The 15626-nt window shown below is 34.0% G+C and overlaps 2 protein-coding genes across 4 annotated transcripts; one reads left to right on the top strand and one right to left on the bottom strand.

Moving 5' to 3' along the window:
• Window positions 1-28: 28 nt before the first annotated feature.
• LOC140675671 (uncharacterized) lies at window positions 29-15226 on the bottom strand. 3 transcript variants are annotated; one of them, XM_072910288.1, is made up of 6 exons: window positions 13588-15226; window positions 2501-2739; window positions 837-1053; window positions 708-743; window positions 425-619; window positions 29-150 (listed from the first exon to the last, which is right to left on the bottom strand). In XM_072910288.1, exons 1-6 carry the CDS (start codon window positions 13684-13686, stop codon window positions 124-126), a joined length of 813 nt encoding a protein of 270 aa, XP_072766389.1. In that variant the 5' UTR covers window positions 13687-15226; the 3' UTR covers window positions 29-123. The 3 variants fall into 3 exon arrangements, with proteins under 3 accessions (XP_072766389.1, XP_072766390.1, XP_072766388.1); XM_072910289.1 differs by lacking the exon at window positions 13588-15226 and adding an exon at window positions 4258-4381 and having other exon boundaries at window positions 32-150; XM_072910287.1 differs by lacking the exons at window positions 29-150; window positions 425-619; window positions 708-743; window positions 837-1053; window positions 2501-2739 and adding an exon at window positions 8275-10776 and having other exon boundaries at window positions 13588-13672.
• On the top strand, window positions 4714-15339 carry LOC140675672 (uncharacterized). Its single transcript, XM_072910290.1, has 3 exons — window positions 4714-4773; window positions 8061-8281; window positions 15168-15339. The coding sequence occupies exons 1-3, from the start codon at window positions 4726-4728 to the stop codon at window positions 15337-15339; spliced, it is 441 nt and encodes a 146-aa protein (XP_072766391.1). The 5' UTR covers window positions 4714-4725.
• The last annotated feature ends 287 nt before the right edge of the window (window positions 15340-15626 follow it).

Raw genomic sequence — 15626 nt, 5'->3', positions numbered from 1 at the left:
GTAGTATTTTTTCAAATTATATTTTTATGAGACTAATCAATTTCTTCTACTACCTCTTTTCTTGTTTTTTTTTTTCTTTTTTTAGAGCTTATTAATTAATTGACCATTAAAATATCTGTACAGTTAATAATTATGCCAATCCTCACATCTCTGAAAAAAACGAACAATTTTATTAATTTAAATGTTAATTTTAAAGAATAGAATTTTTTTGCATCATTGAAGTCTGTTCTTATGCAATTTTAAAAAGTCAAATTTTTACTTTTATTATAAACTTACATGTATAATTATATATATATATTTTTTTCTTTAATTTATACATATAATTTATATATATTTTTAAAATTTATTTTGAGATCCTTAATTTTTTATTACGAGCACTTATAAAGTTTAAATAAGTCTATATTAATTAATTATACAGACATACTTTCTTTCCCTTTTCATTCAGGCAAGTTAGAAGATTTTGTGAATAGTAACACTTGTCTTGCCTCATGTCTAAATCCAAATAATCAAAACACTCTATAATGCCTTCGACTATAAAATCCTGCAACTCCAAATTATGTAAATTATGTGTCATAAGCTGAATAATCAAGTCCTGCTTAGGGAAGCCCTTTTGATCCACCTATTTAAAAAAAATTAAGATTGAAAAACAAGTTACCAACTGCTAGCTGTATTGTTGGTATTTTGTAACATTTTATATATATACTTACTATATTTAATTCGTTAAAGAAGCACTGGATAAGACACTACGCACAATATATAATTCGTATAATTAATATAAATTATATAATAATTTTTAAAGGACAAAAGATAATTATATATTAATATGCATATCTTACCGCTTCTTGTTCCTTGTTATTTTTAGAATTGGTGTTAAACATTTGATCATAACTTGATCTGACATCGGAGTAATCGAAGTCGTGATTGTTGCTACCAGAGAGAGACTTCTCTCTGTTGCTACTATGATCAGGATAACGTGCATTTTTCCTGTTTCCGTTTGTATAATTGAAAGAATGGTGTTGATTGTTACCATTTCTCTGATCGTTCCACCGATTTCTTAATATTAATTAACATCAATTAATATATTATATATTAATGATGTTAAATATTGACATTATAATTATATTTAATAAGATATTTTTTCATCCATTTCCGGCTATATAATCTCTGCGTTCGAATTTCACTGCCAGTAAATTGCCAGTACTAAAAATCTATAGTTTACGTTACATACACTATACATTTCTTAGTACTGGTAGTTACTGGCAGTGAAATTCGAACGCAGAGAATGACGTCATAAAATTGCTAAGGCCCTAAGGACGGTCGCTAAGCGCACGCGACGTAAATAGGCGCCATTGCCTCGCGGTTACCAGGGGCATAGACGAGAAGCGTTGATAAGAATAATAGATTAGCGGTTATTATTAAGCGACCGGCCTAGCGGTAGGCCGTCCTTCTGGCCATCTTTTTTGCAGCCGGCTGATACTCGCGCCGGATTTGCCGATTTTTGTAAATTAATTTTTCAATAATTATTCTGAAAATCGCAAAATAGTATAGGACTTTACTATTCGGTTTGACTTGCTCTATCTGCCCATGAAAGGTTGGGCGATTATTATCGGACACCCTGTATACCCAGGTAGCAAGCACATGTCATTTTGACGTCGAAAACTGATCATTTCTGGTTCAATGACGTCACGTGACCAAATAATGTCTAATTTAAAACATCTTTTTTGTGACGTCTTAATGATGTTGTAAAAAAACGTCATAATATCGTGATTCTTAAGTCATTATTATAAATCGTCTATGTATTACTGTTTTTTAACTAAAAACTTATTTAATTTTTTATAATATCTTAAATTATTCGAACAATTTTGTGTATAATTTTGATATTCACAATTCTCTATATCTCAGAGCCCTAACATGAATTTCCTCTATAACCTGGGACTTGATCATGACATTTGATCATGAATCTTTTCCTCTAGCGTGAACTCGTGAAAAGTAAAAAATTTCATTAACGAATTCAATATTTGTGAATACATTTTTCACTTTTCACGAGTTCACGCTAGAGGAAAAGATTCATGATCAAATATGTCATTAAAACGTCACTAATAGGCCTAAAATAGTCATAAAGTCACGTCTTTTTAACGTCTTGAAATGTCGTAATCGGTCTGTGACATTAGTTCGTCATTTTTCAGTCATTTTTACGTTATTACATCACGTCATATTTGGTTCGAACTGATCATATTTTGACGTCAAAATGTCGTGTGCTTGCTATCTGATAAAACTTTATTTATAATTGGAAAAATCAACGATAACATTACATATCTCGTTAATATTAGTGACTGCATGATGTCATTATATCATCCGAAACAAAATGTAGAGCGACATATGAAAAGATCCTAATGATAATTTATTTTTATTATTAGTTATTTATTAGTAATTATTGTTATTGTTGATCATCTAATCATATATTAAAATTATATATTTAGTTAAAGTCTTTTTACATTACCGATTGTTATTTGAATCCTCCCAAGATTGCGTGTTGTAGAATTTATTTCCACCAATCAAGAAGAATTTTGTGTCAATATTAGCACCCAAAGAGTCATCATTCTCATCATCATCATTGTTGTCTTCACCATTCAGTGAGGAGTCATGGCTATAATTATTATCACTCGATCGTTTCTTGCAAACTTGCAGGATCTTTCGGAATTGATTTGTCTGTTGGACACCTGTTTTGCATTTTAACGACTGCAGGCATAGGAAAATTTATTGTGAGTTTAACAATTAAAGTAATTATATATATAGTTGAAAAAAAATAATTTTTTCAAATGCAAAAACCATCCAATAATTTCTTTTATAGTTTTTTAGCTGCTAAATAGGATTTCGATTTTTTTCCAAATTGTGTGTGCTGCTTATTCATATGTCACAATTTTAAAAAATTTGCAGTTAATAATATTGCTAAAAACTATTGTTATATATTTTGTTATATAAAAGCTGGGTGTATACATTTAAAATAGCGGAATTAATATCCCAGACAGCACAAAATATTTATAGAATATTTATAACTATTTAAATATTTTATAAACATTTATCAAAGTATTTTATAAATATTTTTAAGATTTTAGATTGAATAGATCATAAATATTTACGATAAATATTTTTGCAAATATTTGAGAAATATCTACAAAATATAATAACTATAAATATTTATTTTTCACTTTTCATAAATATATTATATAAAATATTTCATCTATATCTTAAAAATATGTCGAATAAAGATTTTTATAAAATATGCATAAAATATTTATCTAATATTTCAAAATAATATATTATCATAAATATTTATAAATATTTATCATAAATATTGTGTGCTGTCTGGGGTGTGTATGCTAAAATTAAAAAATGGATTCTTGGAAAAAAAGAAAAAAAAATATATATATATTTTTTAATTTTAGCTTACACACCCCATATATGTATATATATATTTTTTTTTCTTTTTTTCCAAGAATCCATTTTTTAATTTTAGCATACACACCCCAGACAGCACACAATATTTATGATAAATATTTATAAATATTTATGATAATATATTATTTTGAAATATTAGATAAATATTTTATGCATATTTTATAAAAATCTTTATTCGACATATTTTTAAGATATAGATGAAATATTTTATATAATATATTTATGAAAAGTGAAAAATAAATATTTATAGTTATTATATTTTGTAAATATTTCTCAAATATTTGCAAAAATATTTATCGTAAATATTTATGATCTATTCAATCTAAAATCTTAAAAATATTTATAAAATACTTTGATAAATGTTTATAAAATATTTAAATAGTTATAAATATTTTGTGCTGTCTGGGATATTAATTCCGCTATTTTAAATTTATGAATTCTGAGATGGAATTATTTAACAATGTAAAAAATTGTTAATATTAAATAAATAATTGAAAGATTTGATAGATTTTTAGTGGTCTAATTCGCAAATTTTCGCACTAAATTCTATATTTAATCATAAATATTTTATTAGTCATAACTGATACATTGTTTTTGAGAGTTGAAAATTGTCCGAACAGTATACTTTAATTTTGATTGTAATAAACTTATCCAACGCATTATACTTTAGCTATAATATATATAATAAAATGCGTAAAAATATTCTCTCTTTTGTAACATTAATTACAAATTTTTCAAAATATTTTATGTTGCAGTATAGATTTGATATTGCGATATCTCTTTCGTGCAATCACTTACGATCGTTGATTTTACCAGAAACAAGCAACACAGTGCAATAAAAATCACTTTGATCATTTCGTAGTAGATTCTATTCTTCTAAATAAAACTCTTTCTTTTTTAACTACAAATGCTTATATGGTACCACTACAAATGCTTATATAGTATCACTATAAATGCTTACACATCATCAGTAAGATAAGTTGACAGATGAACAATTGTAGCAAAACAAAAAAATATTGTTCCATGCCTCCGGACGGAGATCCGCTTGACTGCTCTTTTTATGCAATTTTTTTAATTATACTGATCGGATTTCCGTGATCATTGTTACGAATAAGTTCCTTCGTGAAAGAAAACTCTATTGAACTGATAAAAAAAAGAAAAAAAGAAAAATAGAATTCAATCATGGGGAAAGTGAGAGACTATCACACGAGATTGAACGCGTTCGAGCGATCAGTTCTCTAGGGATTGTCCGCCGAATACGATATAATGTACATCAAATGCTTCATAAGTATATTTTTTGTACCTTTTATTGCTGTAAGTATATTTTTTAAAAATATATTTTTGAAAAAGATAGTGCGCATTTTTCTCTTTGTAAAAATCTAGGATCTAAACATATATGATCCGATCTTGTTTCCGAATTATAGAGAATCCTGTATTTGTTTATTTTTACAAGAGGTGTTTAAGATAATCATTTTGCATCTGAATATGGCTATACATGTTTTAACATTAATCTCTTTATTTTCTTAAATCCTTACAGGTGGTTCTCAGATATTTATCGGAAAACTTATTCAATTCTCTGACAAAGTATTTCAATATTATCAATGGGCATTTTGTAGATGATAGGTAAAATAAATTAATACGTTGAAACTTTTTTACATAAGTGTTCAGATGCAAGGTGATCATTTAGAACAACATTTATGAAGGTAAGCAAATACAGTTCTCTCAAAAACTTGCTATATATGCTTGGGAGAGCAAAATTAAATCGAATATATGTTAATATTTGATTCGTTTTAAGTGCCTTACTCTGTATCTACAGGGTGAGTCAGTTAAAGTGTTACAAATTTTATATCTCAGAAACAAAGTATTTATATTTAGAGAAAAAAATTTTGTAACTAAAAAGAATATGTAAGTGCTCGTGGCAAATTTATATTTTTTCTTCAGGACAACTATGTATTTTCTTTATACTAATTGTCTCGTCATTATTCTGTGCATAAATGTATTTAGATAAGATTACCGAAAGCTGGAATATTTTACAAGATATTTTGTATTTTATTTCAAAGTACTGTAACTTTTGAACTTCTCATGACAAAAATAAGTGTTTAATAAAAAAATATTTTATTACTAGTATTTTAAAAAGCTCTCGAGCTAATTGTAAGTTACAAGAATATGCAATGCAAGAAGTTCCATTAAAAAAAGTTAAAGTGTCCTTTATGTAACCTTCAAACGATTATTCAAAATCAAATCAATGATATCATGTTATGTTCTCCTCGAAGTCACAAAACTTTTGTATGAAACATTTTTTTCTAAATTGTTTTGTTTTTTATATAAGTTTGTAACACTTTAATTGACTCACCCTGTATATACACATATACATACACGTGTGTGTGCACACAAATGATCAAGCAAAACAATGGATCATAAAGAAGTGAAAGCGATGAAATTATGCTGCGTAGTAGATCTCGTTGTGAATCCACTTTCTTAGAAAAGACATATTGAACTGATATTCGAAATATATACAGGGTGTCCCATTTTAATTCCTTCAGTAAAATATCTCAAAAAAATATGGAAAATTCGAAAAAATGTTTTAGACAAAAGTTGTATGGTTTCTAGGGGGACATAAGATGGCCATTAGTTTAACCTTGAAGAGTCACATGAAGGTCACGTGAAGGTCATTTTTAATTTCTTAAATGGAACACCCTATATATTCATGCATATTCTTGTAGCTTATCTTGAGAGCTTTCCAAAACACTATATGATAAAATGTTTTTTCATTAAACACTTTTCGAGTTGTAAGCAAGGCTTCAAAGCAATATTTTGACATAAAATATAAAATATCTCGTAAAATATTCATTTTTCGATTATCTTACCCTAATACTTTTATGCACAGAATAACGAGACAAATCAATCGGTATAATTAAAACACATAATTATGTTAAAGTAAAAATAGTAACTGCTAGTTGCAAATTCAGATTTTTTTTCTTAAAGATAACTATGGGTTTTCTTTACACCAATTGATTCGTCTCATTATTTTGTGCATAAAAGTATTAGGGTAAGATAATCGAGAAATAAATATTTTACGAGATATCTTGTATTTTATGTCAAAATATTGCAACTTTGAAGCCTTATAACTCGAAAAGTGTTTAATGAAAAAACATTTTATCATAGTGTTTTGGAAAGCTCTCGAAATCAGCTACAAGAATATGTAATGAAAAATAGTAGGTTCCATTTAAGAAATTAAAGATGACCTTCACTTGACTTTCAAATGACTCTTCAAGGTCAAACCAATGGTACCATCTTATGGCCTCCTCAAAACCATACAATATATGTCTGAACCATTTTTCTTTCCCGGGCTTGGTTTTGGAGATATTCGACTGGAGGAATTAAAATGGGACACCCTGTATATATACCAAGGTGATCCATTTTAATAATCTATCGCCCTTTTTATCTTTACAGAATAAGATCGAATAAAAAATATACTAAAATATATCTATATATACATATATATATATATACATATACATATATATGTACATATATAATTATTTTATTATTAATTATACGTGTATATATTCTGCAATAAAATCGTGTGAAATTAAAATATAAAAATATCCAAGGTGTATACTCAAATTCTGTAAAAAGATTCCCTAAGAATTCCAGGATCTTCCAGGTATTTTTGTTGAAAATTCCAACTAAAATTAAAATATTTTTAGATGTAATTTTAAAATAAGCTTATTTATTTTAGCGTATCATTTTTTGACGTAAACAAAAAACATATATTTTAAACAATTTTATATAGACATAAACAAAAAATATATATTTTAAGCAGATTTTAAACTTAAAATATTTTAAATTTTCAAAAAAATTTTAAAATAAGTACTTCTTTCACATTTTTTAAAATTCCTTGAATCCTAACGAAATTCCATGAGAATTCCAGATTTTCCAGGTTTTTTCCCGGGAGTATACACCCTGAATATCTCGTATATATCATATACATTAATATATATATATATATATATATATATATATATCAATTCAAATGCATAAAAAAGATAAGGATTCTGAGTAAAAATGTGCATTTTTGTAATTTTTAATACTTTTTAATTGAATAAAACACTGGCGTCATCTTGTAGATGTGCGTGTTCTTTTATGTTGTTCATTTTTGGAATGGGAAGTGAGTCCACTTTCATACTTTCAATATAATAATATAGTTGGACCTAAACTTAATGTTTAGCATAAAAAAAGTCAGAAGAATTTATAAAGATGCACGGTGTCTTTTGTGTAATAATAGTAAAAGTCCACACAATAGCATTACTACGTTTTTTTTTTTTTGATTGAACAGCATTATTCTCTAAAATAAATTATAAAAATTATATTTATTTGTTTTATAAATAATATAGTTATCAGCAACAAAAAATAATATTTTACCATCTAATAGAATATATACTAATTTTAATATTTTTTTTTTAAATCTCTGTAAGAGTGTAGTGATCTTTATAAGACATTTGTAAAGCAAAAAAAAAAATAGGAGATGTGTTTTTATAAAGTAATATTAATATATTCTTGTATTAAAGAAAAACATTTTTATATTTTTTATTGTACAGCTATTTCTGAAATTTTCTTCGCTCGCAATTATGTTGCCAGTAAATGATAATAATATAAATGAAGAAGTCGCATCACCATACGCAAGCCACAGTTCAACAATTTATCATGCGATATCTAAAAGAGCAACGGAACAATTGTCAGATGAAGGTCGAATAGACTTTCAAATAAGAAATCATCGGGGATTAGGAACGTATATATTCGGTTTCGATACAGGAAGCGGGTAAATATATATATATATATATATGTATATATACAGGGTGTCCGGTAATAATCGCCTCACCACTCATATACAGGTAGAGCAGGTCAAACTGAATAGAAAAATCCTCTACCATTTTCCGATTTTTGAAATAATTATCGAGAAATTAATTAAAAAAGATTGACAAATCCACACGAGTAAAGCGCGTGCGGTGAGAAGGCCGTCCTACCGCTACGCGGTTACTAGGCTCGCTACTCATACGCATCCATTTCTAGTCGTAGACCGCTCCTCCTATCATTCTACTTCTTCTTCTTCTTATTTGATTGGCAATGATTCAGATTGAATCATTCTGCCAGAGAGCTTTTGTTTTCTTGAAGTGGTCGGCCAATGATGAGTAGGTCAATATAAGGCTGCGAGGGACAGTCAAAAATCACAATACAATATCACAAACTTTGAGGAAGGATAAGATGGGATTCAGGGTTTTAAAAGAGGGGTTTTTTAGGATAGAAACAACACTATAAGGGGGAGACAGGGAGATAGAATCGCACAAGGAAGATATTAGAGAAGCGCGTTGCATCCGGTATAGTGGGCAGTACCATAGTACGTGATCGATATCCTGATCCGGATATCCGCATCCGCACGATGGAGACGGGATCATCCCGAAGCAATAGAGACTAGAGTTAAGATTGTAATAGCCAGAACGCAATCGGTTGGTCAAGATCACCGCCGATCTCCCAAGGCCCCCGCCCGAGAATCACGGTTTAAGTGGTGTGAGCGGAAAATTCCGGAAATAATAGAATCCCGTGGAACGAGACCGCTCGATCAAACAGTTTGTGGAGGTTTTAAGGTTTTCTCTGAGAGACAGATACAAATCCGAGTAAGGAGGTTTAATGTCTAGTAGGCGACCCTCAATTATCGCTCTCTTGGCCAAGCGATCTGCCGTCTCGTTCCCCGAGATTCCAACGTTCAATGTCCTGAAGAAAGGCAGATCTCAATTTGTTCTTCAGGATCAGAACAAGAAAACTAATGTCACGGTAAGTCTTTCTAGAGGAGACCTTGTTGATGACGCTCAATGAGTCCGAAAATATTACCGCCCTTTTGATATCGTTCGAGAGGATAAAGTCCACCGCTTCCGTTATTGCCATGCATTCGGTTGAGAAGATGGAAAACCTCCCACTAGCCTTAAACATCTGGCTAACATTCAAAGATGGAGAATAAAAGGCTAAACCTACAAAATTAGAGTTCTCCTCCTCCGAGGCGTCAGTATAAAATGTTATATCAGAGTCAAATCGGGAAAAAATAATACGGAACTCCACCGAAGGCGAGGAGGAGCCGGTAATCCTCTCCACCTCCCATGCGGGAGTAACTTGTGTCTGTGGAAATAAAGACAATGTGTCGTGAGTAAATAAAAAAACAGGATTATTAGTGAATCTGGCAATTGAGTCTCCGTAATGGTTAACAGAAATGAAAGCTCTATATAGAAGGAATCTTTCATAGAGACAAGAACGATTATTAGCCAAAGATTCGGCCCTCAAGTCCCGAAGCCCCTCGATCAACGGACTGGAAACAAAAGTCAAAGATCTGAGGATCAGTCTAGAGGATAAGTAGATCAACCTAAGTTTCAGAGGACAAATACCTGTTTCAGCGTATAGAATGTTGATGGGAGTGCTGCGTCTCATCCCGATACAACATCTAAGAGCTCTACGCTGAGCCACCTCCAGACTCCCCATCAACTCCCTATTGTGGAACGGAAGAAACACCCATACTCGATGGAACCTCGCAGAAGAGACTTATACAGCATGAGGAGAGACTCGGGATCCGCCCCCCACCAAACACCGCAAAGGGACCTAAGTAAATTAGTAAATTTATTACATTTACGTATCAGAAGAGCCACATGCGCGTGACCATTCATTTTCCGATCCAGTTGGACCCCCAGAAATCTGTGTGAAGACACCGGCCTAAGGGTGATTTCCTGAAGAGTGGTAAGGGAGGGGAAATCCAGTCTCTTCTGTGAGAATAACACGAAGGCCGATTTGGAGGGGGAAACCTCCAGGCCTTTTGAAAGAAGGAAATGTGAGAGTCCGTCAGCTGACCTCTCGAGAGTCTGGATGGAACTCCGCAGTCTCGAAATGCGGGCATAAGGGACAATATCGTCCGCAAATTGTAGGATTCGATAGGGGTCCGTCAAACTACGGTTGCACTCTGAAACATAAATGTTAAATAAAAGAGGGCTAAGAATAGATCCCTGAGGGACGCCTCTGAGCGAGACGTAAGGTTGAGAGATGTCCCCATTGATCACAAATCTCAAAATCCTGCGGCTGGTCAGACAATAGACGAACCAACAGACTTTCGGCGGAAGTCCAAGGCGGACAAGGTCTAAAATAAGGATGTCAGGAACCACATTGTCGAATGCACCCTGGACATCCATAAAAAGGCACGCTGTGTCCTGAGTCGAAACACAGCTGGCATAGATCTCCGCAGTGAGAATTCCCAAGTTGTCCTGACACGATCTTCCCTTCCTGAAACCAAATTGGGAGTTAGGCAGAAGGTTAGAGGATTCCACCCACCACTCCAGGCGAGAAAGGATAAGTTTTTCGAATGTTTTGAGGAGGCAAGAGGTAAGGGAAATGGGGCGGAACCTGTCTGGGGGGCCCTTAGGAATGAGGAAAACGAGAGAAAGGGACCAAGAGTCGGGAAAGATACCGGATTTAAAAATAAGATTGTAGATTTCAAGGAGGATGAGGTATTCATCAGACAAGAAAGCTATGATTCTGTAATCTATTTGGTCTAATCCAGGAGAGGAACGGAGTTTACTTGTAGTGATAGCCACCTTGAGCTCGTCCAGAGAGAATGGTGATGAGAAAAGGTTGCATTTAGATGAGGGGGAGGCATAAGGAGTTAATGGCAGAAACGACACCAGGTGAAGGGGAGAAATTGGAAGAAGAAAGAAGAGAAGACACCCCCAAATGCCTATTTTTGAAACGTTTGATGATATTCCAAATGCGGGAAACGGGTGTGCGGGGGGAGATTTCCTGGCAGAAATCTCTCCAACCCTTTCTTTTCTCAAACTTCAAAATACACCTTGTTAGTGCCTCCTGCTTTTTGAAATTAAGGAAATTGGCATAGGAGAGAGTTTTCTTGTAGGAGGCAAGAAGGTTGCGGCGGAGATCAATCGCCTCTTGACAAGTGTCGTTCCACCAAGGAGCCGGGTTAAAAGGAATTTTTTTGAATGTTTATGGTGTTGGGATGGAGGGGGAGGGAAAAGAGAGTAAAGAGAGAAAAGAGAGGAGGGAGAATGAGAAGGATTAAGGGCAACGTTGGCAGAGGAAGGTTTTAGGATTCCGTAGGATTTGGAAGGAATAGAGGATTTGAGGTGAGAAGTAAAAAGGTTGTATTTTTTGATAGAGTCTGAGGAAGGAATTTCTGAGATGGATTTTTGGAAAGATACGATAGTGGAATCTAGATTGGTGGTAAATTGTTTTAATATCTTAGAAGAGAGTTTTAGTTTATGAGAAAAAAAGGTTCTTTTCTTAATTAAACAGTTAATTGAGGTGAGGATAGGAAAATGGTCGCTGAGATAGGTATCCGGTAAAACTGAGGAATGCGAAATAGTGAGGAGAGGCGGAGAAACGAATACAAGATCAATTACGGATTTAGACTGGTCTGGGCGAGTAAGAAAGGTAGCTTCCACATTATTAATACAGGTGTAGAGGGAATGAGACGCAGAGGAGAGGAGTTTTGGGCCCTCCCGGCAGGTTCGACCGCTACCCCAGTCCTCATGATGTGCGTTAAAATCGCCCAAAATGATAGAGTGGGAAGAAGAAGAACAGAAAGAAAAGAAGGAGAGGTACTCCTGCGAAGAGAGAGCACCAGGTGACGATAAAGAGAGGTGATGAGAAGGTTAAATGAAGAAAGGTAAATGGTGACGGATAGACTAGTGAGTTTGTCTTCAAAAATGATATTGCTATCAGAGAGAGTATATTTAAGTGAATTACGAAGTGCAAGGAGGAGACCCCCCAAACGACGAGTGAGCGAATCGCTTCTAAAAATGCAAAAGCCCGGGAGAGTCAGGTGAAAATCGGGACAGAGCCAGGTTTCAGAAAGAGCAAGCACGTCGCATTCCTGGGCCAACAGTCTGAGGATTCCACCTTGCCGAGCAATGAATGACAGTTCCATTGATTCTGAGTGAAGAAGGGAGATCACAGGACAGAGGCGGAGAAAAATCAGACACAGCCGCGGAGTTCGAAACAGACATGATTTATCGGGGTTGGGGAGAGGCCGCGGCAACGGCTGAGAAAGACTGGACAAAAAAACTCAGCAGTTGGGCCGACTCATCATAAATGCCTAACAGTTTCAAAAATGGAGCCAGTTTGTTCATCAGTGTATCCAGTATTTCCAATATTTGATTAAAAAGAGAATTAGGATTCCTCGGGAATCGAAACCCGGAGAAGAAAAGGGGGAAGGAGGTTGAGATTCAGAGATGAGCCCGGTTTGGTTATCCAGGAGGTTGGGGGATTTTCCGTTAGGGAAGACATAAAGGGAGGGGGGAGGGCGAGAAGGTTAGGAGAGGGGAGGAATTTGTGAATGGAAGCGAGGAAAGGAAAAGTTGTGTTTATTTTTGATTTGATGTTTGTCTTTAGTATTATTTTGAAAGTCGTATTTGTGTGCTGTATTTTGATTATCTATGTCGAAGTTGTTATTGTTATTGTCATAATGATCTTTTATAGAAGCCGCTTTATTATGTATTGGGAAAGAGGAAGCAGTGGCAGCAGGGACGGAAGAAGAGGGAAAAGAGAAAGAAGGAATGGAAGAAGAAGAGGGAAGGGAGGAGGTTGAGGATAAAACTTGAGAGTAGGATTTGGATGAGCGGGAAGTAGGAGAGGGAGGGGTGCAACAAGAGTTAGACATTATGGGAAAGGGAGCAGGGGGAACTAAAAGGTTTAGGGAGGGGAAATCTTAAGATTATAAAGAGAGTTGCTGGCGGGAGGGATGTTATTAAAATAAACATTCTTTGCCTCTAGGAGAGAAATATTGTTGATAGCAGCAATTTCCCTAATTTTTTTTGTTGAATATATATTTTACACTCTACACTGGAGACTTTATGGGAACCTTTGCAATTAATGCAAGACGGGGGGTCTGAATATTTCGGGCAAAAAGAGAGACCGTCTTTATGTACACTTTCCTCACAGAGGGGACAGCGAGGATGCCCCTTACAGTGGGCTTTTAAATGGCCATAGCGAAAACAAGAAAAGCAAAGGGAGTCCTATTTATAAAAGGTTGTATCGCATACCTTACTTTATATAAAAGAATATATTCAGGAAATTGTTGACCTTTAAAAGTGAGCAGTATGATTTTGGAAGATCTATCGGAAGAAGAAGAAGAAGATTCCACCTCGGGGGGGTTGTGAGGATTCCACTCGACTTGATCATTTGCTAAGTCTTTTGGCTTCCAGTACTCGAAAAGGGGAGTCTATGCCCCTCACGAGTTCCTCTTCCGGCACGTCAAAGGGGAACACCCTTGATTATGCCCCTCCTTGCGATCCTAAAGAATGGAACAAAGACTTTGTAATTTTTAACTTTTAGAATAGGATTCATCAAGCAGCTGTTTGCTGTCTTAGCGTTATTAAATCTTATTTGAATAGTAGAAAAACTAGATTTTTTAATTTCGACGATGTTATCTTTGTACAAAGGAGAGAGAATGCGGCCAATAGTTAGAGGATCAATTGTTTTAGAGTCTGTTGATTGAATAGAAATATCATAGGGACCTTGAGAGTTAAGGTCATAAGAAAGGTTATTTATATATTTGTTACTAAATGAGGAACGTGAATGTGACTCACCCGACTGAAGAATGTTAAGTCCGTGGTTAGTGGGAGTCTTTGCAAAGTCACTTACAGGTTGGGAAGGGGGGGGGAAGACCGGCAGAGCCCCTCACTCTCTTTCGTTTTTTTTTGGGATTCTTCGGCGCAGTCCGAGTCACAACTGGGAGTTCCGGGTGTTATACCTCGAGAAGAATCTGTCTTTGTTTCTCGTATTTAGGGAAGTGTCCAGCAATGCAGGAGGATTACGCTCCGTCGGCGAAACTATAACACAATCCATGTTATTGTCATTGTCATTAGGCGCAGGGGAAAGGGGAAGGATGGATGATGCAATGTAATCCAAAAGAGTTTCGTCAGGTATTCCTTTCGGACAGTCAATATCTTTTTGTTTTGAAGGATGGAGGTCATTGAGAGAGGAAATAGTTCCTCCCGGGTCATAGATAGACATGACTTACAAGAGGCAAGAAAATCTCAAACAGCACGAAGGATCCTCGGAGAAGGAAAGATAGCCAACCAAAAGAAAATGCCACGTGAATAAATGTCCGGCACGTGTTCTTCACGAATTGTAGATTTCAGCCCACTCAGGAGGCGAGAACAACGCGGCAACCAGGAAGGCGATGCTGCTCGGATCTTAGTTTGGTTGCACTTCAGGTAGAAAATCGAGTAATGTTTAGCAGAAAATATAGTCTTACGCGGAGCAACTCTCACAAAGCGTCTACACTGTTCGATGGCCGAACTCGAATCCACCCTCCTATCATTCAATGAGCGCCTAGTAACCGCTTAACAGTAGGATGGGCCTTCTCGCCGCGCGCTTGTACTCGCTCAGATTTGTCAATCTTTATTAATTAATTTTTCGATAATTATTTCGAAAATCGAAAAATGGTAGAGGACTTTTCTACTTAGTTTGACCTGCTCTATCTGTATATAAGCGGTGAGGCGATTATTATCGGACACCCTGAATATATCATTAATATAGTTAATAATTACCGTACAATAAGGAATCAACAAATTATTGTTTGTGAATTAAATATTTCATATAAAAACTTTCGAAAAAACAATAACTAAAAAGATTGACATAATTCATTTTTATTGCAGAAAAAATCGGCAATTTAAAATGGAAGAGCGTCTTCAAGACGGAAGCGTCAAGGGCCGATATGGTTTTTATAATGCAGAGGGACAACTCAAAATTATCAATTACATCGCAGGTCCCATCGATGGTTATCAAGAACGTCATCACGAAACCATTACTTATAAACCTAAAATTTAATATATTTTAGTAATAATTCCATTAGATATTGATTTTGTTCTCTCTCTCTCTCTCTCTCTCTCTCTCTCTCTCTCTCTCTCTACATTCTCATATTGAATTATGAAATCGGAAGTAAATGATTTTTTCAAGATGATAATTTTTTTTGCAAAAGTTGAAATAAAATATTTTTTGTTTTTTTAAATTTCGCATTTAATCTTTTTCTGTAGTACTGATATATTTAAATGATTATAGATAACTGTTAAAAAATTCTAGTGTTTGGCAATTTAGCTACTAGACTATATAATCAG

Source organism: Anoplolepis gracilipes, unplaced genomic scaffold (genome assembly GCF_047496725.1).
Source record: "Anoplolepis gracilipes unplaced genomic scaffold, ASM4749672v1 Contig20, whole genome shotgun sequence".
NCBI lineage: Eukaryota > Metazoa > Arthropoda > Insecta > Hymenoptera > Formicidae > Anoplolepis > Anoplolepis gracilipes.
The sequence above is the reverse complement of the archived record's forward strand: the minus strand, read 5'-3'. Positions and strand labels throughout refer to the sequence as shown.

What these genes read in the sequence shown, in the direction of transcription:
- LOC140675672 (XM_072910290.1), top strand. Translation starts at nt 4,726, where the DNA reads ATGTACATCAAATGCTTCATAAGTATATTTTTTGTACCTTTTATTGCT. An exon ending in TTTTTGTACCTTTTATTGCT is followed by an intron (nt 4,774 to 8,060) that starts GTAAGTATATTT and finishes TTTATTGTACAG; the next exon opens with CTATTTCTGAAATTTTCTTC. An exon ending in GGTTTCGATACAGGAAGCGG is followed by an intron (nt 8,282 to 15,167) that starts GTAAATATATAT and finishes TTTTTATTGCAG; the next exon opens with AAAAAATCGGCAATTTAAAA.
- LOC140675671 (XM_072910287.1), bottom strand. Translation starts at nt 9,987, where the DNA reads ATGGGGAGTCTGGAGGTGGCTCAGCGTAGAGCTCTTAGATGTTGTATC.